This window comes from Elephas maximus, chromosome 19 (assembly GCF_024166365.1).
Source record: "Elephas maximus indicus isolate mEleMax1 chromosome 19, mEleMax1 primary haplotype, whole genome shotgun sequence".
Lineage (NCBI taxonomy): Eukaryota > Metazoa > Chordata > Mammalia > Proboscidea > Elephantidae > Elephas > Elephas maximus.
The window spans coordinates 67,432,903-67,455,575 of record NC_064837.1 but is presented as its reverse complement, the minus strand read 5'-3'; the positions used below and the strand labels follow the sequence as shown (position 1 = coordinate 67,455,575).

At 56.1% G+C, this 22,673-nt stretch overlaps 1 protein-coding gene across 3 annotated transcripts in view; it reads right to left on the bottom strand.

The window, feature by feature from the left end:
- SEPTIN9 (septin 9) overlaps positions 1–22,673 on the bottom strand; it is a 201,174-nt gene that overhangs the window by 109,640 nt on the left and 68,861 nt on the right. Inside the window, exon 1 of one of the 3 annotated variants that reach the window (XM_049861416.1) lies at positions 14,358–14,555. The exons of the other annotated variants lie outside the window; for them this stretch is intronic. Coding sequence (XP_049717373.1) covers positions 14,358–14,412 — 55 coding nt within the window. The 5' untranslated portion in view covers positions 14,413–14,555. Of the gene's footprint in view, positions 1–14,357; positions 14,556–22,673 lie in introns of those variants that run through there. 3 annotated transcript variants of the gene reach the window in all.

Here is a 22,673-nt window from a genome sequence, read left to right as displayed (position 1 = left end):
CATGGCCAGCCCACCTGGCCACTCCCATCAGCAGGTCCCTCCTGCAGCCCTGTCACAGTACAGATGAGCGCAGGCCCCAGGCCCCGGGGGCCCCCAGGGAACCCTTGCTCTCAATTCCCGAGGCCCAAACCAGGTCTCCCGACCCCCCTTCCCTGCACTCACCCCACTCACCTGAGCCTTGGAGCATTCCGCTCACCTCCCCCCAAGATCAGCCGCCTCCATTCCCTCCCTGCTGAGACTTCTGTCTTCCACCAAATGCCCCTAAAAACCTATCCATACCACAAAGTCTTCCCGCACCTGGACGGACCACTGTTTCCCGGATCTTTCTACACGTCACACACCTGTGCCGTCCATCTGTCCGCCTTCAAATGCCCTCCAGTCCTGGCTCCGGGCAGCAAACGTTGATTCCTTTCTCTTATGTTTGCCCCTGAGTGTTCATCTCCCACTCAGAGGGTCTCAGGGAAACACCTCCTGGAGTTCCAGGCAGGCCCCTGTTCTGGGCAGGAGGCACTGTCCCAGCTCCCTCAGAAGGAGCCAGCCTTAAACGCAGCCCCGTAAAAGGCCCGCCCTTTTCCTGCGCTCTCTTTCCAAGACGGGGCTCCTGGGCAGTGGAGGTGACCTTCTGGGACCTGAATGCCAGGCTGCAGGTGGACAGGAGAACCACCTCTCCCTGGGCACACCCTGTAAGCTAATGACCCCTCAATTCTGCCTGCCGCTTAGGGCCCATGGGAGAAGGAAAAAGACCGTTGTTCACAGAACTTCAAACCTCCCTGCCAGTGAGTTTGCTAGGAGACCCCAGGTGACCCACACCCACTGCTCAGAGCAGCCCTCTCACCCTGATAGCCTCTGACCTGCCCGCCAGCCACATGGGGCACAGGCCTGCCAGTTTCTACCTTGGGAAGTCCCCCAGCTCTCCCCGCCCAACTCCAAGACAGCCAGGCCCCTCCACCGGAGCAGGGGACACCAGGCAGGGGCTGTGCGGGATTGGCTGCGTCAGCAGGGACCCCTACCCTGCTGGAAGCCCCTCTCGGGGGTGTGTGGGGCAGGAGGGACAAAGAGCCTACAGAAAGCGGGGCTACAGACAGCATCAGTCCCTTCTTAAGTAAAACAACAACTCTCCCAGACAAGGCATCCTAGCAGAAGCTGTATGGTGCTGGGGGTGGGGGTGGGGGGCTGTAGATGGCCCAGAACTGGGGGCTGTGTAAGTGTGCACGAGGGGGTCTCAAGAGCTATACATACCCCTCCCTGTGCAGCAGATGACCCTCTGGCCTCAGTTTACTGGTTTGGAACAGGTAGAGAGGGACGGAGAGGCCCCTTCCAACTCAGATGCCACATGGTCCCCCGAGGACTGATCTGCCACCAGCATGAAGGTGCCCTCAGTGTTCCTGAGCCCACTAGAGCCAATGTGTTTCTGAAGGCTGGGGGCCAGCAAGTCCAAACACTCAGCAGAGCTGGGGGCCCTGGTGAGCAGTGGACAAGGACGGAGGACCTGCCCACCTTGCCCTCCAGGGCCTAAAATGCAGCTGCTGGCAGTGGTCTCAAAAAAAGCCTGGCGTTTGTTCCCAGAGGCACCCGCCCCACACCCCAACACCCCAATGCAGAGCTGGGAAGACCCTCTTGGGGCCCTGGGAGCCCTGGCCCCACCACTCTGACCAGGGGACTCATCTCTTTCCCAGCCTCAGCTTCCTTGTCTCTAAATGTGGTGGAGGATCAGGTTGGGTGAGTTATTTTTCTTTTTGACAAGGAACTTTGAAAAATAATATCTACTGCTTTTTTCCTAGCTATACAAACATTTTTTGAAGGTGATGAGGACTTGAAGCACTTACTGATGAAGGTCAAAGACTACAGTCTTCAGTATGGATTACATCTCAACATAAAGAAAATAAAAATCCTCACAACTGGACCAATAAGCAACATCATGATAAACAGAGAAAAGACTGAAGTTGTAAGGGATTTCATTTTACTTGGATCCACAATCAACACTGAGGGAAGCAACAATCAAGAAGCCAAATGATGCACTGCACGGGACAAATCTACTGCAAAAGACCCCGTTATTAACGTGTTAAAAAAGCAAAGATATCACCTTGAAGACTAAGGTGCTCCTGACCCAAGACATGGTGTTTTCAATCACCTCATATGCATGCGAAAGCTGGACAATGAATAAGGAAGACTGAAGAAAAATTGACACCTTTGAATTATGGTGTTGGGGAAGAGTACTGAACATACCGTGGACTGCTAAAAGAACGAACAAATCTGCCTTGGAAGAAATACAGCCAGAACGCTCCTTAGAAGCAAGAGACTCCATCTCGCATACTTTGGACATGTTATCAGGAGGGACCAGTCCCTGGAGAAGGACATCATGCTTGGTAAAGTTGAGGATCAGAGAAAAAGAAGAAGACCCTCAACGAGATGAATCCACACAGTGGCTGCAACGATGGGCTCAAGCACAACAACGATTGTGAGGATGGTGCAGGACTGGGCAGTGCTTCATTCTGTTGTACACAGGGTCACTATGAGTCGGAACCAACTCAATGGCACCTAACAACAATACAAGCAATTTAGGAGCAGGTGGCACAAGTGGTTTGCAATTGGTTGCTAACCAAAAGGCTGGCAATTCAAGCCCACCCAGAGGTGCCGTGGAAGAAAGGGCTGGAGATCTGCTTCCATAAAGGTTCCAGCAAGAAAACCCTATGGAGCATTTCTGCTCTGTAACGTGGGGTTGCCCTGAATTGGAATTGACCCGAAGGCAGCTGGTTATACACCAGGCACTGTCCTAGGAGATCTAGGGGCATCAGATTCTTGGATTCGCATGGTCACCAAAGGGATGAGTGATTTTATTCTCATCTGCAATAGGAATACAGTGGGGAGGTTAGGCAGCTTGCCCACCATCACAGCACTGGCAAGGGGCAAGTTGGATATGACCAGCATGCTAAACCACTCAGGCCTCCAAAATCCCACCCTGGCGCTCTGAAACCTAAACCCTAAAAACAAAGAGCCGAAAAGCAGGGGCTCAAACAGACCTATGTACGCTAATGGTCATTGTAGCACTATTCACACTGGCCAAAATGTGGAAACAACCCAGGTGTTCCCTCAACACATGATGGATAAACAAAATGTAGGATGTACACACAACAGAATATTATTCAGCCGTAAAGAGTATAAAAACAGCATGGGGGCAGTGTCTGACCTCCTAGTACTTCACAAGGTAAAGGAGAATCAAGATCAGCAGCCCAAGGCTGATTCCCATGAGGCGGAGGTCAGACATGCCTCCTCTCGCCACCATCTTTAACAACTCTGACACCAGCAGCATCTCTACTTCTCTGCTTCGTCCCTCTTGCCGCCGTTCCTCCGCCACCACTTCTCAGCCTGTTTCTTCCTTGGTAGTGGTGGGATCCTCTCTTTGCTCTGGAATTGGCTTCATTTTAAGGCAAAACTGACCAAACCCCTTGGTGGGCCACAGTTACCCTATTTGCACAGTCCCTCCCTATCATGGCACAGCAAAGAAAAATGAAGTCCTGATACACTTTACGACACGGATGAATCCTGAAAACATTATGCTGAGTGAAACAAGCCAGACACAAAAGGACAGATACTATATGACTCCACTTTCAGGAAATATCTAGAAGAGGTGAATGTATAGGAATCAGAGTTTATCAATGGCTACCAGGACCTGGGGTGGGGGGAGGGGAGTTACTGCTCCATGGGTGCAGGGTTTGCGTTTGCAGTGACGAAAAGTTTTGGTACGAATGGTGATGGTTGTGCAACACCGTGAATGTAACTGTCACTGAATTTACACTTTAAATGGTTAGAATGGCAAATTTTATGTTATATGTATTTTGCCATTAAAAAAAAAGCAAGCCACCTATGCACCAGCACCATGCTGAACCCTTAAAAGTGCATCATCTCTTCCGCGCCTCCCAGCCACCCTGCAGGTGGACACCGTCACTCCATTTCACAGACAAGGACGCTGGGAGCAGTGTGGCTGGGATTAGAACAGAGGCAGCCCCTCACCAGCTCCGGGGATCTGGACCCCCAGGCTGCCTCCACCCACCACTGACACAAGCCTCCCCTGAGAGGTGGGACCAGGGAGGGGCCAGGGAGCAGGTTTCAGCAGCAGGGAGGGCTCCACAGGTAGGTAGGGGTTCAGGTATGGACAGGTATCAGTGCAGCTATGGGGTTTGGGGGCCCTGAATCTGCCTTCCAGCAAGGCCTCGGACCAGCTGTGAGCCAGGGACACCGCTGTGTCCTGTCTGAGCCCAAACTACTGGTCTACTTGGCTAGGCTCTGGGGGCTCAGAAGAGACCTCGCATATAAAGCTCCCAGCCCAGGGCCTCACACACAGTAGGTATTCAATAAAGGAACCAAACCCAAAGCCATAAAGTCGATTTGGACTCATAGCAACCCTATAGGACAGAGTAGAACTGCCCCATAGAGTTTCCAAGGAGCACCTGGTAGATTCGAACTGCCCACCCTCTGGTTAGCAGCTGTAGCACTTAACCACAACGCCACCAGGGTTTCCCAATAAAGGAAAGGGTTATGGAAATTACCAAGAATAAGCGCAGGCATCAGAAGTGCCTTGAGCAAAGAGGGACCAGCTGGAAGGCTGGGACTTGGGTCAGAGACAAAGAATTCAGGAGGGAGGGAGGCCAGGGCAGACAGCTGGCTCCAGGCAGCTGTGTGCACAGACCACTGCAGCATTTAAATATTAGGAGAGATGTAAATATTTGAATGGGCCCCCCCAAGCCAGGCCTCTGCCGGGGCTGCAGCCAGGGCTGTGGAAGATTTCTGCCCCCCCCAATGCCCCCCGCCCCCCAGCTGCTCCAGCTCATCACTTCTCCAGGGGCCAGAGAGGAGGGCCAGGGAAGGGACAGGGACTTTGTCTCCACCCTCTGGACCTGCAAAGGCCAGAATGAAAGACCCCTCCCCCAGGGGCCCCAGTCTGCCAAGGGTTTATTTTGCAGTTTAGCAAGAAAGGAAGGAAGCCTTTCTGAGGCTTTTCTGATTTAAATAAACCCTTGCCACCACAACCCTGCAGCCTGCTCTGCCCTTGTTCAATTAACACATCCGAGGGCCCCTGGCCCCACCTGGATTATTTATTTCCCCATCAAAATCCCTCCTGGCTCTCCTGGCCTCCTGGATCCTGCTCACAGAGAGCCCCTCCCACCAACTGGAGCCTGGTTTGGCTGGAGAAGCCCAAGATGGATGTCCCCAAATCTTCACTTCACTCTCCCACCTAGGCTTGTATACACAGCCCTGTCTCCCTCACTTCCCACCTCCCAGGAGAAGCCAGATACCTGGCAGCACTGAGGGCACCTGTGCCAGGTGAGGGCACCTGTGCCAGGTGAGGTGATCTGTGCCAGGTGAGAGCACACAGGGCCATCTACATAAACTACAAGTCTGCAGAAACTGCAAAGCTGAACCAAGAGAAGCTGGCCAACATCACCTGCCTGGATGCTGCTGCCTGCCTAATAAACTCCTACCCACACCTCTGGTTAGGTGCCCCTTCCTCCAGGAAGCTCTCTTCGACCTTCACCTCTCCAGACTCACACCTGGACTCCCAGCACCTAGAACAGAGCTGGTGCTTAGCTGGTGCCTGGAGATACCTGTTGAATAAACAAGCGAATGCGCTGAGAGTCTGTTCCATCCCTGTGGTCTCTTCCTGGCCCACCAGGGCATCTGGCAGGCATAGCTTCCTCAGGTGGACACCAAGGATGTCCCTCCTCCCTGTGCAACCTGGGCAATGGTTGGGGTGAGGCAGGGGGATTCCAGCATTTCCTTCTGAACTGAAGGAAAAAGCCCAAACCCAGCCAACTTACAGAGCACTCCCACTCCCTGACCTTACATGGGGGACAGGAGACGGGACAGCGGAGAAGGCCGCCCCTTTTATGTCTGGTCTGGAGCCAGGAAAACTTGTGTGCTTTGACTGTAGATAATATCGGCCTCTGGGGACCTCACAGAGGCATGGCCTACCCTCAGGGGAAGCTGCCCACCCACATGGAAAGTAGGGCACGTATCCCGGATCAGGGTAGGCTTTCTGCAGCCAGGGAGTAGCTGGGTCCAGAGTGAGTCCTGCTAGGAGACACGGGGGTCCACCGGGTCACCGGTCCCTGACAGAGCCAGGAACATCTATCTCCACCTCCATGCCTGGGGTGGAGGACGCAGACCCAGGTTCAATGCTCTGTTCCAGAAAGAGAGAGAAGCCTGGGCCATCATTAACCTGGCTGAGGCAGAGTGGCCTGTGGTGGCCCAGATGGCTCCCCCACCAGCCCAGCCCCAGGCCCTGCCCCAGGTGACAGCCAGCCACCAGCCCCAGAGCAAAGACAGTCACTAGCAAGCTGCTCCTGAAAGAGCCGGAAGGCCCTTTACCCCAGGGTTGTGGGTTTGTGGGGGAGAGCAGGAAGCTGAGCACAGAACACAGAAAGACCTGACAAGGCTGGAAAGGGCCTCCATGACGAGTGAGCTCCTCCTCATACACTCGGGGACGCTGGGTGCAGGGGGCACACGGCTGGTCAGAGGCTGCCAGGAGAAGATAAACCCAGAGCCTGGCAAGTCCCCGGGCAGCATGAGACCCACGTTCCTCAGTGTGCCCTGCCAGTCAGCAAAGCTAGGAGGACAAGTGCCCCCCTTCTGTGGCCTGTGCCGGGACAAGCATCCTGGTTCCCATTACAGGGTCCTTCCGAGACTTCGGCCACGTTAGGTGGAGGGACAGGGGACGAGGATCACAGGGGGGTGGCCTTGCTGCCTCTCCTGCCGCCCCCAGGCAAGGCTGCTCCTCCTGTTTGTAGAGTCTGATCCCCTAGTCCTAAGGCCACCACCCACTCCGCTCCGTGGGAGTAATGTATGGGTGGGGAGGGTGCAGCTATAATGTATTTAAGGCCGAGCCCTTGACTTTCTGGATTTTGCAACATGAGGCAAAGGACAGCTTCCTCCATTGACAGAGACCTCAGGCGATAAAAGGTCAAAGACAGCAGGGGGCTCAGCTTCCTGGGCAGGACCCTTAGAGACTGAGGGACCAAGAGTTCAGGGTGTGCAGGGGAGAAAACAAAAACACAATAAAGAACCGCCTCCCCAGAGGCCTCGGGCCATCCCCGAGTCCCTGGAGGGACTGTCCCACCCGGCCTGGGTGGAGCACGGGGTGGGTGGGGTGGGGGGAGACATTGTCTATATTCCCTGCTGAGATCCAGGCCATTCTCTTGTCCTTCTGCCCAAATTCTAGGCACCGGGAGCACTTTGGATACCCTGGTGGCGTAGTAGTTAAGTGCTACGGCTGCTAACCAAGAGACTGGCAGTTCAAATCCACCAGGCACTCCTTGGAAACCCTATGGGGTAGTTCTATTCTGTCCAATTGGGTCACTATGAGTCAGAATTGACTCGATGGCAGTGGGGTTCTTTTTTTGGTTTTGGCAGCACTTTAAAAATGACAACAAACACGGAGTTCCTAGCCTGTCGCCTGGTCCAGTCCGTACAGAGCCTCCAGCTCTGTTCGAACTAAGTGCCTGAGCCCAGAAGTGCCCCGGCGCCCAGGGTGTCTGGAGGCCAGCTGTGGAGTCTGTCTGGCTGAAGAGATTACAAGTCCTCGGGCTTCTGGGACTGTGTTCCAGAGAGTCCTGGACTAGATGGCCTCGTAAGCAACTCAGAGAGCCTCCAAATTTGGGAAAAACCGAGAAGGCTTTGGAAAGAGCCACTGTTGGACCATTCTTCCTTAGTGGCTTTGTCAAAAGAATGCACAGGAAGGCGTTCCTGGCTGGGTTTCTGCGGGGACTCAGAATGGGGACATTGCCTGGGGCCTTGTCCTCTGGAGGAATCTGCATTAGAGCCCCTGCCCCCTGCCCCACGACTGTGCTGTGCACTGACACAGTAACAGGGACACAGCGGGGCACCTGGTCTGGCCTGGCAGGAAGGCAAGACTCCGTCCTGGGCTTGGGGCCAACATGGAGTCCTTGGGCCTCACCCCGAGGTCCCTGCTACTGGCCCTGTACTCCAGTCTGCATCCCAAGGGGAATCTTCCAGCATAAGGCCAGCCGCCACCCAGCACAGAAATAAGAGGCACTCGATGGTAAACAGAAGGGGGGGCCAGTAACAGGGAGGCTGGGCTGACCTAGGTGGTCAGGCTTGATCTTCAAATGTGACCTCCCCCGAACTCTGGTGACGGTGGGAGAGGGGGGGTCCTGGCTCTGCTGGCTCACCACCCAGGGGCAGGAGAGGTCACAGCCACAGGTGAGAGGTCCCTGGCCAGGTGTTAGACTCCGAGCTCCTGCAGGGCATGTGCACAGTCTGCATATGTGAATTTCTCTTGAAGGTCCCTGGGTGGCACCAATGGTTTACTCTCAGCTGCTAACCAAAAGGGTGGCAGTTCAAACCCACCCAGCGGTGCCAGGACAGAAAGGCCTGGCAATCTGCTTCCATAGAGATTACAGCCAAGAAAACCCTATGGAGCACTTCCACAATGTCACATGGGGTCGCTGTGAGTCAGAATTGATTCAGTGGCAACTGGTTTGGGTTTTTGGTGACGTCCATCATGATCAGGCCACCAGGCCACTGCAGTCCACTGCTGTCCACCAGCAGGATAGCTGCCCCCATGACGTGGGTTTAGCAAGTGCCCATTTTGGACCTGGCACTGTGTCATCAGCTGGGCCTCTTGCTGACCCTAGAGGGCTTGCACTCTGGGCGATCTAGGTTTCCAGACATGGGGTCCCCACTGCCGCACCCCATAGAGGCTTCCCCTGCTATGCCAGGTCTGGGGTGCAGAGTGAACTGGCCCTGCGGTGAGTGGCGCACAGCTGTGGCCTTGTTGGCCCTTGCTCTCCCCGCACTGGCCCAGCAGGGCCATTCACGTCTCGGGCCCCAAACCAGGAGGATAGCTGTCCAGCATGCGGCAGCAGCCAGGATGCCCTGCTGTTCTGGGCTTCCAGAAAGGCTGGTTGGCAGAGCTGCAGGCTGTGACCCCATGGCCCTGTATTCACAATCTGGTCGCCCAGCCATGGCCACGTCACTGTCAGCACCTGGCCCTGTAGGCAGGGCACTGGGGCCACCCATCTGCTGGCCTGGGGTAGAGGTGGACCTCCCCAGTAAGAGGAGCCAGCAGCCCACACGGCCCCAACCTGCGCTCTGACCAGGGCAGCAGCTCCGACACTCAGAGGGGCCAACACAGCAGGCAGCAAAGAGGGGTCACACTGCTCAGCCAGGAGCCCAGTGTCTGCCAGTACAGAGGGACCCAGGCGGGCTCTGAGTCTGCAGTCCTTACCACCATGAGTACCCACCATGCCTCCTGGCTGAGGATCCCATGGTGGGATCAGACAGGTCCTTGCCTGTGGCCTCTGAACACCTTCCATCACCTAGATCCATACATTTAAATGTCCAAACCTACCTGTCCCTTGCAAATAACCACCCCAAGCTCCAATCTGTCATACTGTGGTGGCTTGTGTGTTGCTACAACGTTGAAGGTATGACACCAGTGTTTCAAATACCAGCAGGGTCACCCATGTGGACAGGTTTCGGCAGACTTTCCAGACTAAGACCAGGAAGAAAAGCCTGGAGAACAACTTCCAAAAATCAGCCAGTAAAAACCCTATGGATCACAACAGAACATTGTCCAGTATAGTGCTAGAAGATGAGCCCCCTAGGTTGGAAGGCACTCAAAATACACAGTGGCCACAAGGACGAACTCAAACATGTCAATGATCGTGAAGATGGCACAGGACTGGGCAACATTTCATTCTGTTGTACACAAGTAACCATGAGTCAATGGCAACTAACAACAGCCACCAAGCTCCAACGGCAGCAGCACCACTCACCACACTCCCATGAGCCAGGGTTGGTATTTCAGGCTGTGTCTCACTCCCCACAACACCCTGAGAGAGATGTCTATATCCCCATTTTACAAATACACAAACTGAGGTTCAGGGGCTGAGAAACTTGCCCAAGGTCATGTAGCTATGAACCGGCAGAGCAAGGTGGGCCTGCTGCCCAACCCTGCCTCTTAAGCATCACTCCACACGGCACTGGGGTGCCACAGACATCACTTTTCCTTTTGATGCAAACTCTGCCCACTAGCATCTTTCAAAACTTTTCTGGAGACCTACACCTTCCAGAAGGCCTTCCAGACTAATGTTGCCAAGCAGGGTGCTTCTCCCACCTCCCTGTCCCCAAACGCCTGGCCCAGGGCTAGCCCTCAGCCCAGCTGTCCACCCAGGTGCACCTGTCTCCGCGGAGGCTTGACCTGCCTCTAAAATTACATGCATCAAAACCAGACTGATGAACCTGCCTGGCCTCATGCCCCACACACAAAGAGCACCACCACATCAACGACGAGAACAACTGTTGGTCCATAATGGACCACCTCCTTCTTAGCTTTAGGGGACGCCACGCAACAGAGTCCCAGCAAGGCCAGCTCTGCTCAGGCCCAGCCAGTAACTATCACGCCCCCTGCTCCTGCCACAAAGGTGTGAACTGAAGGGAGACCTTGAGTCTTGGCTGCAAAGCCCCTGGCATTAATCAGGGACACATCACCAAGCAACCGGTCTTCTGGGAGCACCAGAGCCAGCGCCCTGTCCCAGAGGTGTCTGGGCTCTCAGACAAGCGGGCTCATCCTGCCAAGGAGACCCTCTCATGCCCCTTGGTTCTCTGTCCTTTCAAGTCCAAGCGTCCAGAACACAGCATGGAGATCCTTCCACGGGTAGAGTGAAGGGCTTAGAAGTCGGAGCACCTGGGTCCCGGGCCAGATTCTGTTTCAACATCAACATGGATTCTCTCCCCACATGCAAATCTGGCTCCAGCAAACACCGTGTGGGAAAGCAGGCCAACAGTTGGCACTTGGAGGGCTCCTGGTATGCGAAGACCCGAGTCTGTAACAGTGTTTGTGATAACCAATTTGGCCTGTGTCTGCTAAAGAACGTACTATCCAGCTGTCCAGGGCTCAGCCCAGTGAGAGCAAGACAGAGCAGAGGGTCACCCTCCTGCCACTCGGCATGCACTGGTACCGCAGAGAAACGAAAAAGGACACTTTCTAGAAGTGCAAAATACAAAATCCTCGTCCTGCCCCCAAATGGACAGTCTCCCCAGCACCCTGAGGCTCTTGAAGAACAGAACTCAAAAAATGTGGTCTTAAGGGAGGATGGGCCGGATCTCCGGGTCGGTGCTTACGGATTCCATGCTGTGGCTCCTGAGTCCTCATGGGGGGCGGGGACAGGCAGGGAATAAAAATGAAAAGAGAAGTGTGCTCCCCAGGGCGGGGGTGGATGCACCCAGGATGTGAGGCATTGGCAGGATTTTAACTCGGGGCAGCCAGAGCAACTTCCTGCCTGCAGGGGAGGCTGTGTGGGCTGCATACCCACCCTGCCACACCCCCACAATACCTCCCCTAACCCCCACCCTCCCACCCCTAGGTAGCTTCCTGTCTGCCCTGGACACTGCCGCAAGCCCCAAACCTCCTTTTGGGCCAGCTGCAGAGTTCCAGGGTGGATGTCACCCCAGAAAATTCAGCCTGCTCAGGGCTGTCCCCTGGGCCTCCACCTTTCAGAGCCAACTTGAGAAGACAACTGCATCCCCCCACCCCAGCCGCTGCCGAAGAGCTGACAGTTCCTGCTTTCTTCGGATGAACCTTGCAGAAAGCGAGAAAGCGCCCAGTAGTCCAGGCAGCAGCCGCCTCACCCCGCCCCCTCCAGCTGCTCACAGCGAGCTCCACTCTCCTGGAGGCATGCCTAACCCTCCACAGCCCGGCCATCCAAGCTGGACACGCTGGCTCCTCCTCTGGCCCCTGCCCCGACAGTCCAGCTCAGGCCGCCTCCCTGGTTCCTGCTGCCCCGGCCGGAATGCTGCTCTCCTTCCCCTGCAACCTCCAGGCCCACTGTCCGCCTCCTTCACACCGACTTCTCTGGTCAGCCCGCGGTGACCTCTCTCTGTCTTAATTCTGACACGTGTATCACCCATGGTTTCGATGGACCGCACACCCTGCTCCTCTAACCATTTCTTCCCCATGTCCGAAGTTGTCCTCCACACCCACACCTTCCCCCTACCAACTCCACCGCAAGTGCCTGGAGTCCTGGGGGACCACCTGCCTTCCTGCCCCCAAGTCAGCTGTGCAAGGAGGGCCAAACGACCCGGCACCCCTCACACATTCACAGTCACGCATACACACTCACACACACATGCACACATGCTTGTTCCTGCACTTGCATACTCACATGCTTCCACTCGTGCACACTCACTCATGGACACATGCACAAGCAGGCATAATGCTCATCCACAACCTTGTAAGCACACTCACATATGTACACACGCTTGTGCACACACACACATTTACGTGCACACACTCATGCAAACACACACCCACACCCATGTGCACACACACACGTGCACTTGTGAGTACACACTTACGCATGCACACTCACACATGCACACAGACACGCACATACTGAGCAGCCATTTGGGATGGGCTGAGCACGGCAGAGTTTACCTGGCACCCCTGGGGACTCTGATCCACACAGTGTCCCAGAGGCTCCTCCGGGGCTCCTCCCTGCAAGCATGAAATCCTTCCCTGCAGTCAAAGGGCTGCCGGCCATTCCACAAGGCCGGTCTCAATGAGGCCATTGTCTCTGGCTAAATTAGAGGGTCAAGAAGCTATCTTGTCCAAAAAAAAAAAAAAAAAAACAGCAGCTCTCCTGGGAGGCAGCCACAGAGGCCGCCAGTGTTTCTGGCCGAGTGCACATCACGTCCAGGACAGAGCTGCACCAGGGCAAGGCAGGACGCACAAGCTCCAGGGCTGCCAGACTAGTGCAACCCCCAAGTCACTGCCCTCCCATCTGCACAGGCTTCCACCTCCCCCCCGCCCCTTTTCCTCAGAAATTCCCACAACACGATGTTTTGGGATCAGGAAATAAAGGCAGAAACTTCCACCCCACAGGCCACAAGGAGAAAGTGCTCATGGAACTTTCCTGAAAGGGGCAGCTGTTCCCAAGGCCCACTGGGCTCAGTTAGCGAATACCCCATCTCGGGCACTTAGGGGAGGAAAGCCCCTGCAGAAGGCGAGAGGAGTCTCCAGGCAGCAGCTGCTGCAGGGAGGGCAGATTTGGGGGAGACCCCAGTAAGAGTTCGCGCCTCCTCCCATGCCAAGATGATCTGGGTACCCTGTCATTCCAACTTTTCAGACCTCAACCCCCTGGTTCTGGGACAGTGTGGACGGAAGGCCCACGAATGGACACAGCGGATGCACTGTTTCACCCTTCGCATGGAGTGACAGCCACTGGGGCTTGACAGCCTGGACTGGCTCTTCAATGGCCCCCCAGCACAGGATTTGGAAGGCTCTGGTCCCCAGGAGACGCCCCTGCAGATGGGGCAGCCCTGAGATGGGGCATGTGTGCCCTGGGCTCGGGTATCCAAATGCTGGTCCAGGTCCTGGTCGTTGGGGGCTCCAGGACCCCGGGCTTGTCACCTCCCGGCTTGGCCTGGCACCCTCTCAGCCCGGCCTCTCCCGGGCCCATCCCACCAGACAGCTCTGCCCTACTCTGCGGGCGCCTGCGAGCCCCTCCGCAGGGCGGGGGCTCCAGGCCCGGCAGAGGCAGGCCCGCCCCTCCGCAATACAGGCCCCAGGAGTGCTGGAAACTATTGTGTGCGCTTCCCTTCCGACTGCTGTATTTACTCCCCGGGACGCAGGGAGCCAGGGCAAGGCCACAGGCAGTCAGAAGGGCACAAGAAAATACACACAGGCGCAGGGACGGAAGCTAGACCCACACCCGCACCCGGAGGGAGAAACCCCCCAAGTTTCCCCACACTGTTAAACCCAGAAGAGGGAGAAGGACGCACACAGGCCCCTTCTTTCCCCGCCGTCCAGCTCTGGGGTCAGAGTAGGGCGTCCCCAGGCCTGGATGGGCCCTGCGCCAGTCCGGTGGGGAGCGCCGCCCGCGGGTGCCCACTCGGAGGCGGTCCCCAGACGGATTCGGCCGAGCCCCGGCCCGAAACTGCGTGGGGGATGGGAGGGCTGCCACCGAGCCGGACGCGGCCGCCCACTCCGCCGGGTGAGCAACCGACTCCTCTCCGCCGCCCGCACCGCCCAGCCCGAAAGCCGCCGAAGCGAGAGGGAGGAAAAGGGCGGTCGGCGGCTCCAAGTGAAACTGAGCGCCCCGAGTGGTTTCGCAGCAGCCTGCGCGCCACCCAGGAGGTCGCGGCTGCTCGGTGAACACAAACAAGAAAGGAAGGAAGCCGGCCGGCAGCGCGGGGCGAGCGAGGGGCCGCGGGAGCAAGGTCCTCCACGTCGGCGACGCGGGGACAGGCGCGCGGCGCTCTAGGCGCGGGGACGCCTCCATAGGGGGCCCGCCAACCTCCCGCGCCCCGGTCCCCTGCCAGGCCGGCCCGGCACCCACCTTCGAAGTCCGAGATGATCCCGTCCAGCTGTGCGTTGACCGCCGGGTCGGACATGGTGGCTCAAAGGCCGCGAATGCGCCGGGGCGGCGGCTAGGAAGAGCCCGGCCGGGCCGCCGTGCGCACTGGCTCGGGCGCCGCGTCCTCCGTGCAGAGTTCGCGCGGAGCCGCGGCCCCCGGATCGGCCGAATGAATGGGGGCGGTGCGGCGCGGCCCTCCCGCCCCCGCCCCCGCCCCGCCCCCGCCGGCGGATCGGGTTCCCGCACCCGCCGGCCCCCGCCGCGCACTGGCTGCCGCGCCCGCCCGTCACCACGCCGGGCTGGGCCGGGCTGGGCTGGGCGGGTGGCAGCAGCAGGCCGAGTCCCGGGCCCTCGCCCCGCGCCCCCCTCCTCCCGCCTGGCCCGCGCCCAGGGGACCGCCGCGGCCCCGGCTCCAGCCCCCGCCCGCTCGCAGGCCCAGGGCGGCCGGACTCCCCGCTGCGGCCAGATGTGGGCGGATGTGGAGGCCGGCCGCGCGGGGCCGGGCGCCGAGGGGAAGAGCGGCCTCCCCTTCCCGGGGCGCGGGGGTCCTTTGGCGGGAGGTTCATTTACTCAGCAAACAAAGTTCGCCGCCTCCCTTCCCGCGCTTGGCGCTTCGGAAGGGTTAAGCGGCAGCACTCTCGGCCCAGTGTTCTCCTCCGGCCTCGGTCTGGTCCTCCCCATGGTCCTCGACCCGATTCTCCCCTGGGCCCAGGCCGGCGAGCAGAATCTGGGCCTGGGGACCAGAGAGCGCGCGAGTCACGTTGCCGGAGACTGGAAGCACCCGAATTCCCCCCCGCCGCGTGCGCCCTTACAGCAGCCCCCCGCCCCCCCCCCCCCCCCCCGCCCTACCACCCCGGAGTCGGGGCTGGGACCTGTGGATAGGCATCAGGCAGGATGGAGCGCCTGTCACAACAGCCAAGGAGGTGTGTGTCCCCCAATAAGGGGGCTTCTCGAGGGCAGAGCTGGACCCTGGCCTTCCACCTGGGAAGAAGATATTTCATACCTCCTGAACGAAGGAATGAGCGAATGAGGAGAAGGGGAGATGCCCCTCTGCCCATCTGTCTGGGCCTCAAGGGTGCTTAGGGTGCTTAGATAGCCAAGTGTTTCCATACCTAGGGCAGGAGTCTCTAATGCCTCCATTCATTCCACAAACATTGATTAAACTCTATTACCTACAAGGCAGGCGGGTCCCAGGGGCTGGGGACAAAATGGTGCATTAGACACAGAATTTGAGAAGCAGCAGGCCATTGCTCAGTCCCAGAAAGAGTCCTCTGGGTCCGCACCTAACCTCACCTGGCTGACCCCGGCCCAGGCCTAACAGTCGCCTGGGAGCTGCTTAAAAGAAGTGGCCCAGAGTCATCCCTGGAAACTGATCCCACAGTTCTGAGGGGAGCCCAGGAATCTGCATTTTCACAAGCATCCCTCCCCACCAAGTGAGGCGGATGCAGGTGGCGATGGCCCTGAGAGGCATTGCTGCAGGTGCTATCCCAGCCCAGCACGTGGTACTTGCTCCCACCTGTTATCACAGACACCCAAGGCTCTGCCTTTAGCACAAAGTCAGGGAGCCCTAGAGAATTCCAAGGACCCCTGATGGTGCAGTGGTTAAGGGCTTGGCTACTAACAGAAACATTGGCGGTTCAAACCCACTAGCTGCTCCACGGGGGGAAGATGTGCAGCCTGCTTCCCTAAATATTAGAGCCTTGGAACCCTATGGGGCAGTTCTCCTCTGTCCTACAGATTCACTATGAGTTGGAGTCAACTCCACAGCAACAGGTAATGAGGATCCCTCCTCCCCGCCCCAGCCCCTGGGCAACTCTGCAGTACCGTCCCCAAGTGTGTGACGTGTGTGCGCCTGGGAGCTCATCCACCACCATGCCCCTCTCCTCCCCCATCCTTTCGGAATGATCCCAAATGTGCAGGAGGTGCTGAGACCTCACGCTGCCTCAGAGGCAGCAGCTGGGCTACTGGGGGCACCATGGAGAATCTACTAGGTTTGATGGGTGCGTCTAAGTAGGTGAGATCGGGGCCTGCCTGTTTAGGGAAAGCAGTCACTCCCTCTCTCATGCTTCGGATATTTTGAATTATTTTCAACCAAGTGAGTTTATGGACACAGGAACTGCAAAACCACAGCCATGTCAGATGCGTGCACGCCCTTGTCTGCTTGGGAGCCCGGGTTCCAGAAAAGGAGCCAGGAATAGCCCCCAAAGGCTTCCGCATCAGCCCCGAACACTTCTTGTCTGAAAACCACCAGCTGGGCCTGTTAAGCCATCTGTCCACTCAGCACTTGGGGGCTTGGGGTCCCAGCGGTGGCCCATAGTCCCTAAGAAACTCAGCATAACCACACGGCCCCCGGAAGACTCCAGGCAGGGTGGATGACCCAGTAAGCAGGCTTACTTGTGCTTACAGATGTGGTGAAACCCACATGAAATTGGTCACTACAGATTGGTAAGTACAAGTAAGCCCGTGCTTGCCTTGCTTACGGGGTCATCCGCCCCCGTCAGGGATTGTAAATGTGAAAAGGGGCTTTGATTCAGTAGGAAGGTGCTGTGGGGTTGGGAGAGAGACAGATGCCAGCCATACCTAGAAGCAGAATCTTTGATGTGGTGAAAAAATGTGAAATTGTTCACGACAGATGATCTGGTAAGCAAGGTAAGCATTGTGCTTATCTCTTGCCTATTGGATAATTCGCCCTTGGTTCTGGGGCCTCCGGGCAGCATCCAGCCAGGGCCACAGCATTATTCTCAGGACTTTTATCAGAAGCACCTGGTGAGTGTAGACACACCCACATGATTGTTCTCCCAGAGGGCTGGCATGGAGTTCCTCCAGATTAGCACAGGGCCACTTTATTGTGCACCATTCACCAACATTCACAGTGCAGCTCACAGTCTTAGGCGTATTTCCTCAGGGAGCCCAGCCAGGGTGCACGCCCCACAGAAATGCTCCCCTCTGGGAGCCCAAGGGACAATGGCAGGAGGGAGCCAATCTCCTTAGCCAGAAACGGCCCCATGCTGGCAGGACTGTGCTCCAAGGCCAACAAGTCCACCCCCTACCTCTGGCCCCACTTCCCTGTAACCACTTGGGCAGGCGTTGCCAGGCCTAGGAGCCCCGGTGGTTAAGTGTCCGGCTGCTAACCAAAAGGTCGGCAGTTCGAATCCACCACCTGTTCCTTGGAAATCCTATGGGGCAGTTCTACTGTCGTGCAGGGTCGCTGGTTAGGAGCGACTCAATGGCAATGGGTGCCAGGCCCAGGGCTCTTCAGGCAAGGAGATTCCCCAGGCTGCCTCAGAAAACCCAACCCAGAGCTTGGCCTTGCTCCCAGCCAGGAAGTTCCCCCTTGTATCTACCCAACTGCTCTAATGGTACATCATTTATTTCCTCCTTTTTTCTCTGCCCTCAGAGGAGATGGGAAACAGCTGGGCTCCACCCTTCATGTCATAATTACTTTCTCCAGACTCTAGGACAGTCCAGTTGTTCCTCAGTCTCCTCTCTCTCAGCTCCAATCATCCTGCCCCAGCCCTTTAATCATCCCAGCTCTCGTTTGATCTCTTCTGATGACTGTGCCTATTTGGGGGCTCCAGGATTTTAATAAGGGCCTGATCGGTAGGGGGTGGTAGGAGCCTCCCCAGCCCCCCTTTCCCAGGGCGTGAGCCTTCGCAGCTGGGGGCTGGGCAGACGGGCTGGACAAGGCAGGGAACAGAGGAAAGGAGTAGCAGTTCACGGAGGGAAGAAGGAGCTTCATTTTGGCAAGAAAGAAATAACAAGTCCTCTATATTCTGTAACTGTGTGTTCTCCCAAGGGACACCACATCCGGTCCTAGGATAACCAAAGGGGATGGACAATGTGATTTGAGGGACACCACAGGGGCCCCCAACTCACAGGTCCACCGTGAGACCTGTTGTGGGTTGAGCAGTGGCCCCCAAAAGGACAAATGTGGCCTTATTTGGTATAGGGGTCTCTGCAGATATAACTGTAGTCTCTGGGGGTGCGAACAGTTAATGCACAAAGCTGCTAACTGAAAGGTTGTTGGTTTGAGTTTACCCAGAGGTGCCTCCAAAGAGAGGCCTGGCGATCTATTTCTGAAAAATCAGCCACAGAAAATCCTCCAGAGCACAGTTCTACAGTGACGCTCATGGGGCTGCTGTGAGTCGGGGCTGACGCCGTGGCAACCGGTGGTAGTATACAGATGTAATTAAGGTAAGAATCTGGAGAGTCGATCACCCTGGATTACTCAGGTGGACCCTAAACCCAGTGATGAGCGTCCTTCTAAGAGACAGGAAAGGAGACCCAGAAACACAGAAGAGAAGGCGATGTGAAGACGAAGGCAGAGACTGAGCGACGCTGCCACAAGCCAAGGACACCTGGAGTTACCACGCTTCCCCTCCAGAGCCTTCAGAGAAATGTGGCCCTGCCCACAACTCCATTTTGGGCTTCAGGCCTCCACAGACATTTAAGACAACAAATCTCTGCTGTTTTAACACACCCAGTTTGTGGTAATTTGTTACACCAGCCACAGGAAACGAATGCAGACCTACAGATCTTAGTTTCCTGTTTGAACCACTCCTTTAGTAAAGCTTCATCTTCCCAAGACGTCTAATACGTCACGACACGTGGCGTAGGTAGCACGTGCTGCCTGAGGGAACGAGCGAGGGGCAGTGTCCAGCAGCAAGTTTTAATAAGAAAAGCTGTGGCAGGGGGGTAGGGAGAAAAGGTGTGATATGAAGCCCAGCTCAGGCCTTTCTGGAAATGGGAAGGAGTGGGCCTGAAGAGAGACCCCACGGGTCAGGCTCTGGTGGGCCGAACCTTGCAAAACGTGGGAAAAGAGTGAAGGGAGGAAATGGTGGGCGGAAACAGCCGTTTGGCGGGCCCCTCTGTATCCGTGACCCAAGCTCAGAGCTGGGCCGGGTACAGCAGTCAGTGGGGGCTGGGGCACAGAGGGAGGACCATGGCTCCTTGCCGGCAACACTGAACGTGTGGACAAAAAACCAAACAGCAACCAGTGCCACTGAGCCCAACTCACAGCGACCCCATGTGTGCACAGTAGAACTGTGCTCCATAGGTTTTCAATGGTTGTGGCCTTTCGGAAGCAGATCACCAGGCCTTTCTTCCAAGGTGCCTCTGGGTAGGTTCGAACTACCAACCTTTAGGTTAGTGTCAAGCACTTAACCAATTGCACCACCCAGGGACTCCCAGCCTTTGGATAGGATGCCCTATTAGTGAACGGATCTATCTCCTCATAGACGGGGTCTCCCCAAGGGCAGGGATCATAAGGTCTCATCTTTGCACAAATCTGGCACACAGTAGGTCCTAACTGAGCTCCAGAGCCTTGGATCCATGGGCCGGTGGCCCTCCTACCTCCACATCAAGCTCCCACAGCCAGCCGCCCCAGTAAATGGCGCCACCACCTACCTAGTCGATCAAGCCAGAGGTCTCGGCATCATCCTTGCATCCCTGCCGTCCACATCCAAACCTTCACTAAGCTTCTACCTCCAAAGTATCAACTGATCCATCTACATCTGACCTCAAGTGCCCCTGTCCCAGCTGAAGCCACCCTCCTCCAGGGGTATGCTGGCTAAGTGTTAAACCACAGCTCTGGGCTGGGGGCGGGGAGCTGATTTGTTTGCCCGTTCCTGAGCTGTAAATACTCCCATCATAGCCAGTCTCAAGCTACCAGCGTGACATCATTGAAGGTGGAGCCAGGATGAGATCCCAGTAGCTGCAGTTCTGTAATGTTTCTACCATTCAGGTACCACAGATTTGCATAACATCAAGAGCAGAGATAATACTAAAACGTAGTAAAATACTTGGGAGATGATGAGTTTTGTGTATTTACTACCTTTGATTTTCATATAATTATTTGTAAGTTTACATAATTTAATATCGAATTACTGCTGGGTTTAACAATGGACTCACAAAACTCCTAAAAAGCTTAACAGTTGGCTCTTGCCAGTGGTCCTCCCTGTTACTGCAGAGTTTCCTAACTGTCCTTCCTGCTTCCACTCTAGCTCCCCTTCCTAACCCGAACCCTAATCGGCACTCAGAGTGAGATTTTAAATGTCAGGTTGGATTATCTCACCTCCTGCCCATTCACACTTGGAATGAAGCCCAGACTCCTTACTTGGTTCCCCAGGTCCACTGTGACCTGGCTCTGCCCACATCTCTTATCTACTCACCACTCAGCCCCACCACCTTTGCGTTCTTAACACTCTCTGCTGCCACAGGACATTTGCACTGGCCGCTGCCTCTGCCTGGATAGCTTCCTCCAAGTCTCCCCCTGCTGACTCCCTCTTTTTGTTGGCTGTGTTGTAGTCGGCTCCCGACACATGGCAACCCCACGCACGGCAGATTGAAACACTGCCCAGTCCTGAGCCATCCTCATGATCCATTACAGGTTGTGAATTGAACCCTTGTGATCCATAGGGTTCTAATTGGCTGATTTTTGGAAGTAGAGTGCCAGGCCTTTCTTCCTAGTCTATCTTAGTCTGAAAGCTCCACTGAAGCCTGTTCAGCATCACAGCAACATGAAAGCCTCCAGTGACAGATGGTGGTGGCTGCACATGAAGTGCACTGGCCAAGAATCAAACCCAGGTCTCCCAGGTGGGAGGTGAGAATTCTATCACTGAGACATCACTGCCTGTGCCCTGTCTGTAACTTAGATCTGAAACATCTCCCCCTGTGCCGGGAGCCTCCCAGAAGCACATTGCTTCCTTGCCTCAGACCCACAACAAGCACCGTGAGCTTCTGTTCAATCCTGTGCACTTCCTTTCCAAAAGGCAGGATCACCGAAACTCCTGACAGGGAATCCACCCAAAGGGACAGAGAGGGTGTTCAGACCACCACAAAGCCAGGCCCAGACCTTGGGTACACTCGATTCCAGGCAGTCCTGGGTCCCCTCTCCCTCTGCATCACCCCGTGACATCAACTGCAACCTAGTCTCATACTATGAAGTCTTTTAAAAAAAAAAAAAAAACCCACTGCCGTCGAGTCGACTCCAATTTATGGTGACCCCATGTGTGCAGAGCAGAACTGCTCCATGGGGTTTTCATGGCTGGGATCCTTTGGAAGCAGGTCGCCAGGATTTTCTTCCGAGTCGCCTCTGGGTAGGTTCAAATCATTAACTTTTGTTTAGTAGTCAAGCACTTAACGGTTTTTTAGGCCACTGGATTTTGCTTTCCCCTGAAGCTCCTCTGTGGGTACAGCTTACATTTGACCAGTACACAGGCTGTAAACACCTTCCCACCATCTGCCAGCTGCTCAAATGCAATGATACGGTTCCATTTCAAAGCAGAAAACGCCATTTTCTTAGCACAAGATTAATCTGTACCTCCAACATCCCAGTTATCACCCTGGTCTGCTTCGCTCCAAAGATTTACAGTAAACCCTGACTGCACCAGCCCAAGCCTTTATCTGAGACGGGGACTTTTTAAACAAAGTATTACCCTGCAAAATTCATGGAGTCACAGAGGGAGGCTTCCGGCCTTCAGGACCCAGCAAACCCTTGCTCCCTCCACCACTATATGCTGCCACCTCACCCAAGCCCCCTACTCGGATGACAAAGCTGCTCCGGGCAGAATCAGCTCGGAGTTTCCCTACCTCCCACTCTGACAAACTGACCAGGACTGCAGCACTGCCCACCCCTACCCTCCTGTCCTTCTGTTCCACTTGTAAATTTTACTGACATGATACTAAGCTGGACGGGACCCTGGGAGGAGGGCACAGAAGGTCTGGGTGGAAATTATGGCCCCTCCAGGGATGGTCCCTCTGCAGCAGAGCCTGGCTTGGGGCTTCTGAGAGTCATGTGTTTATTTCCACATCTGTCGAATGAGCTCTTGACAGGCAAATTCAGATGTCTGGAAGGCCACCCCCAGCTTTGGTGAGTTACCATCCAGACGTGCTTCTCTTGATGGCTCATTCATTCTTCCCGATGATTCCCATTTCACACAGTCCCAGGGGACCCTCCTTTCCGGCCCAAAGACAGGGCTTAAGACCCCAGCCTCCTGTTGCTGTTGTTAGGTGCCATCAAGTTGATTTCGACTCATAGTGACCCCACATGACGGAGTAGAACGGCCCCATAGGGCTTCCCAGGCCATAATCTTTATGGGAGCAGATTGCCAGGTCTTTCTCCTTCAGAGCCTCTGGTGGGCTGGCCTTTTGGTTAGCAGAGGAGTGCTTAACCATTGCACCACCAGGGCCCCTTCCCCAGCCCCCGAGCAACCAGCCATCAAAGGCTGTGGCTACAGGGAGGGCGTGGGGGGTACACAGCATCCTATTCACACCAGCTGATGAAAGACTCCCCCTAGT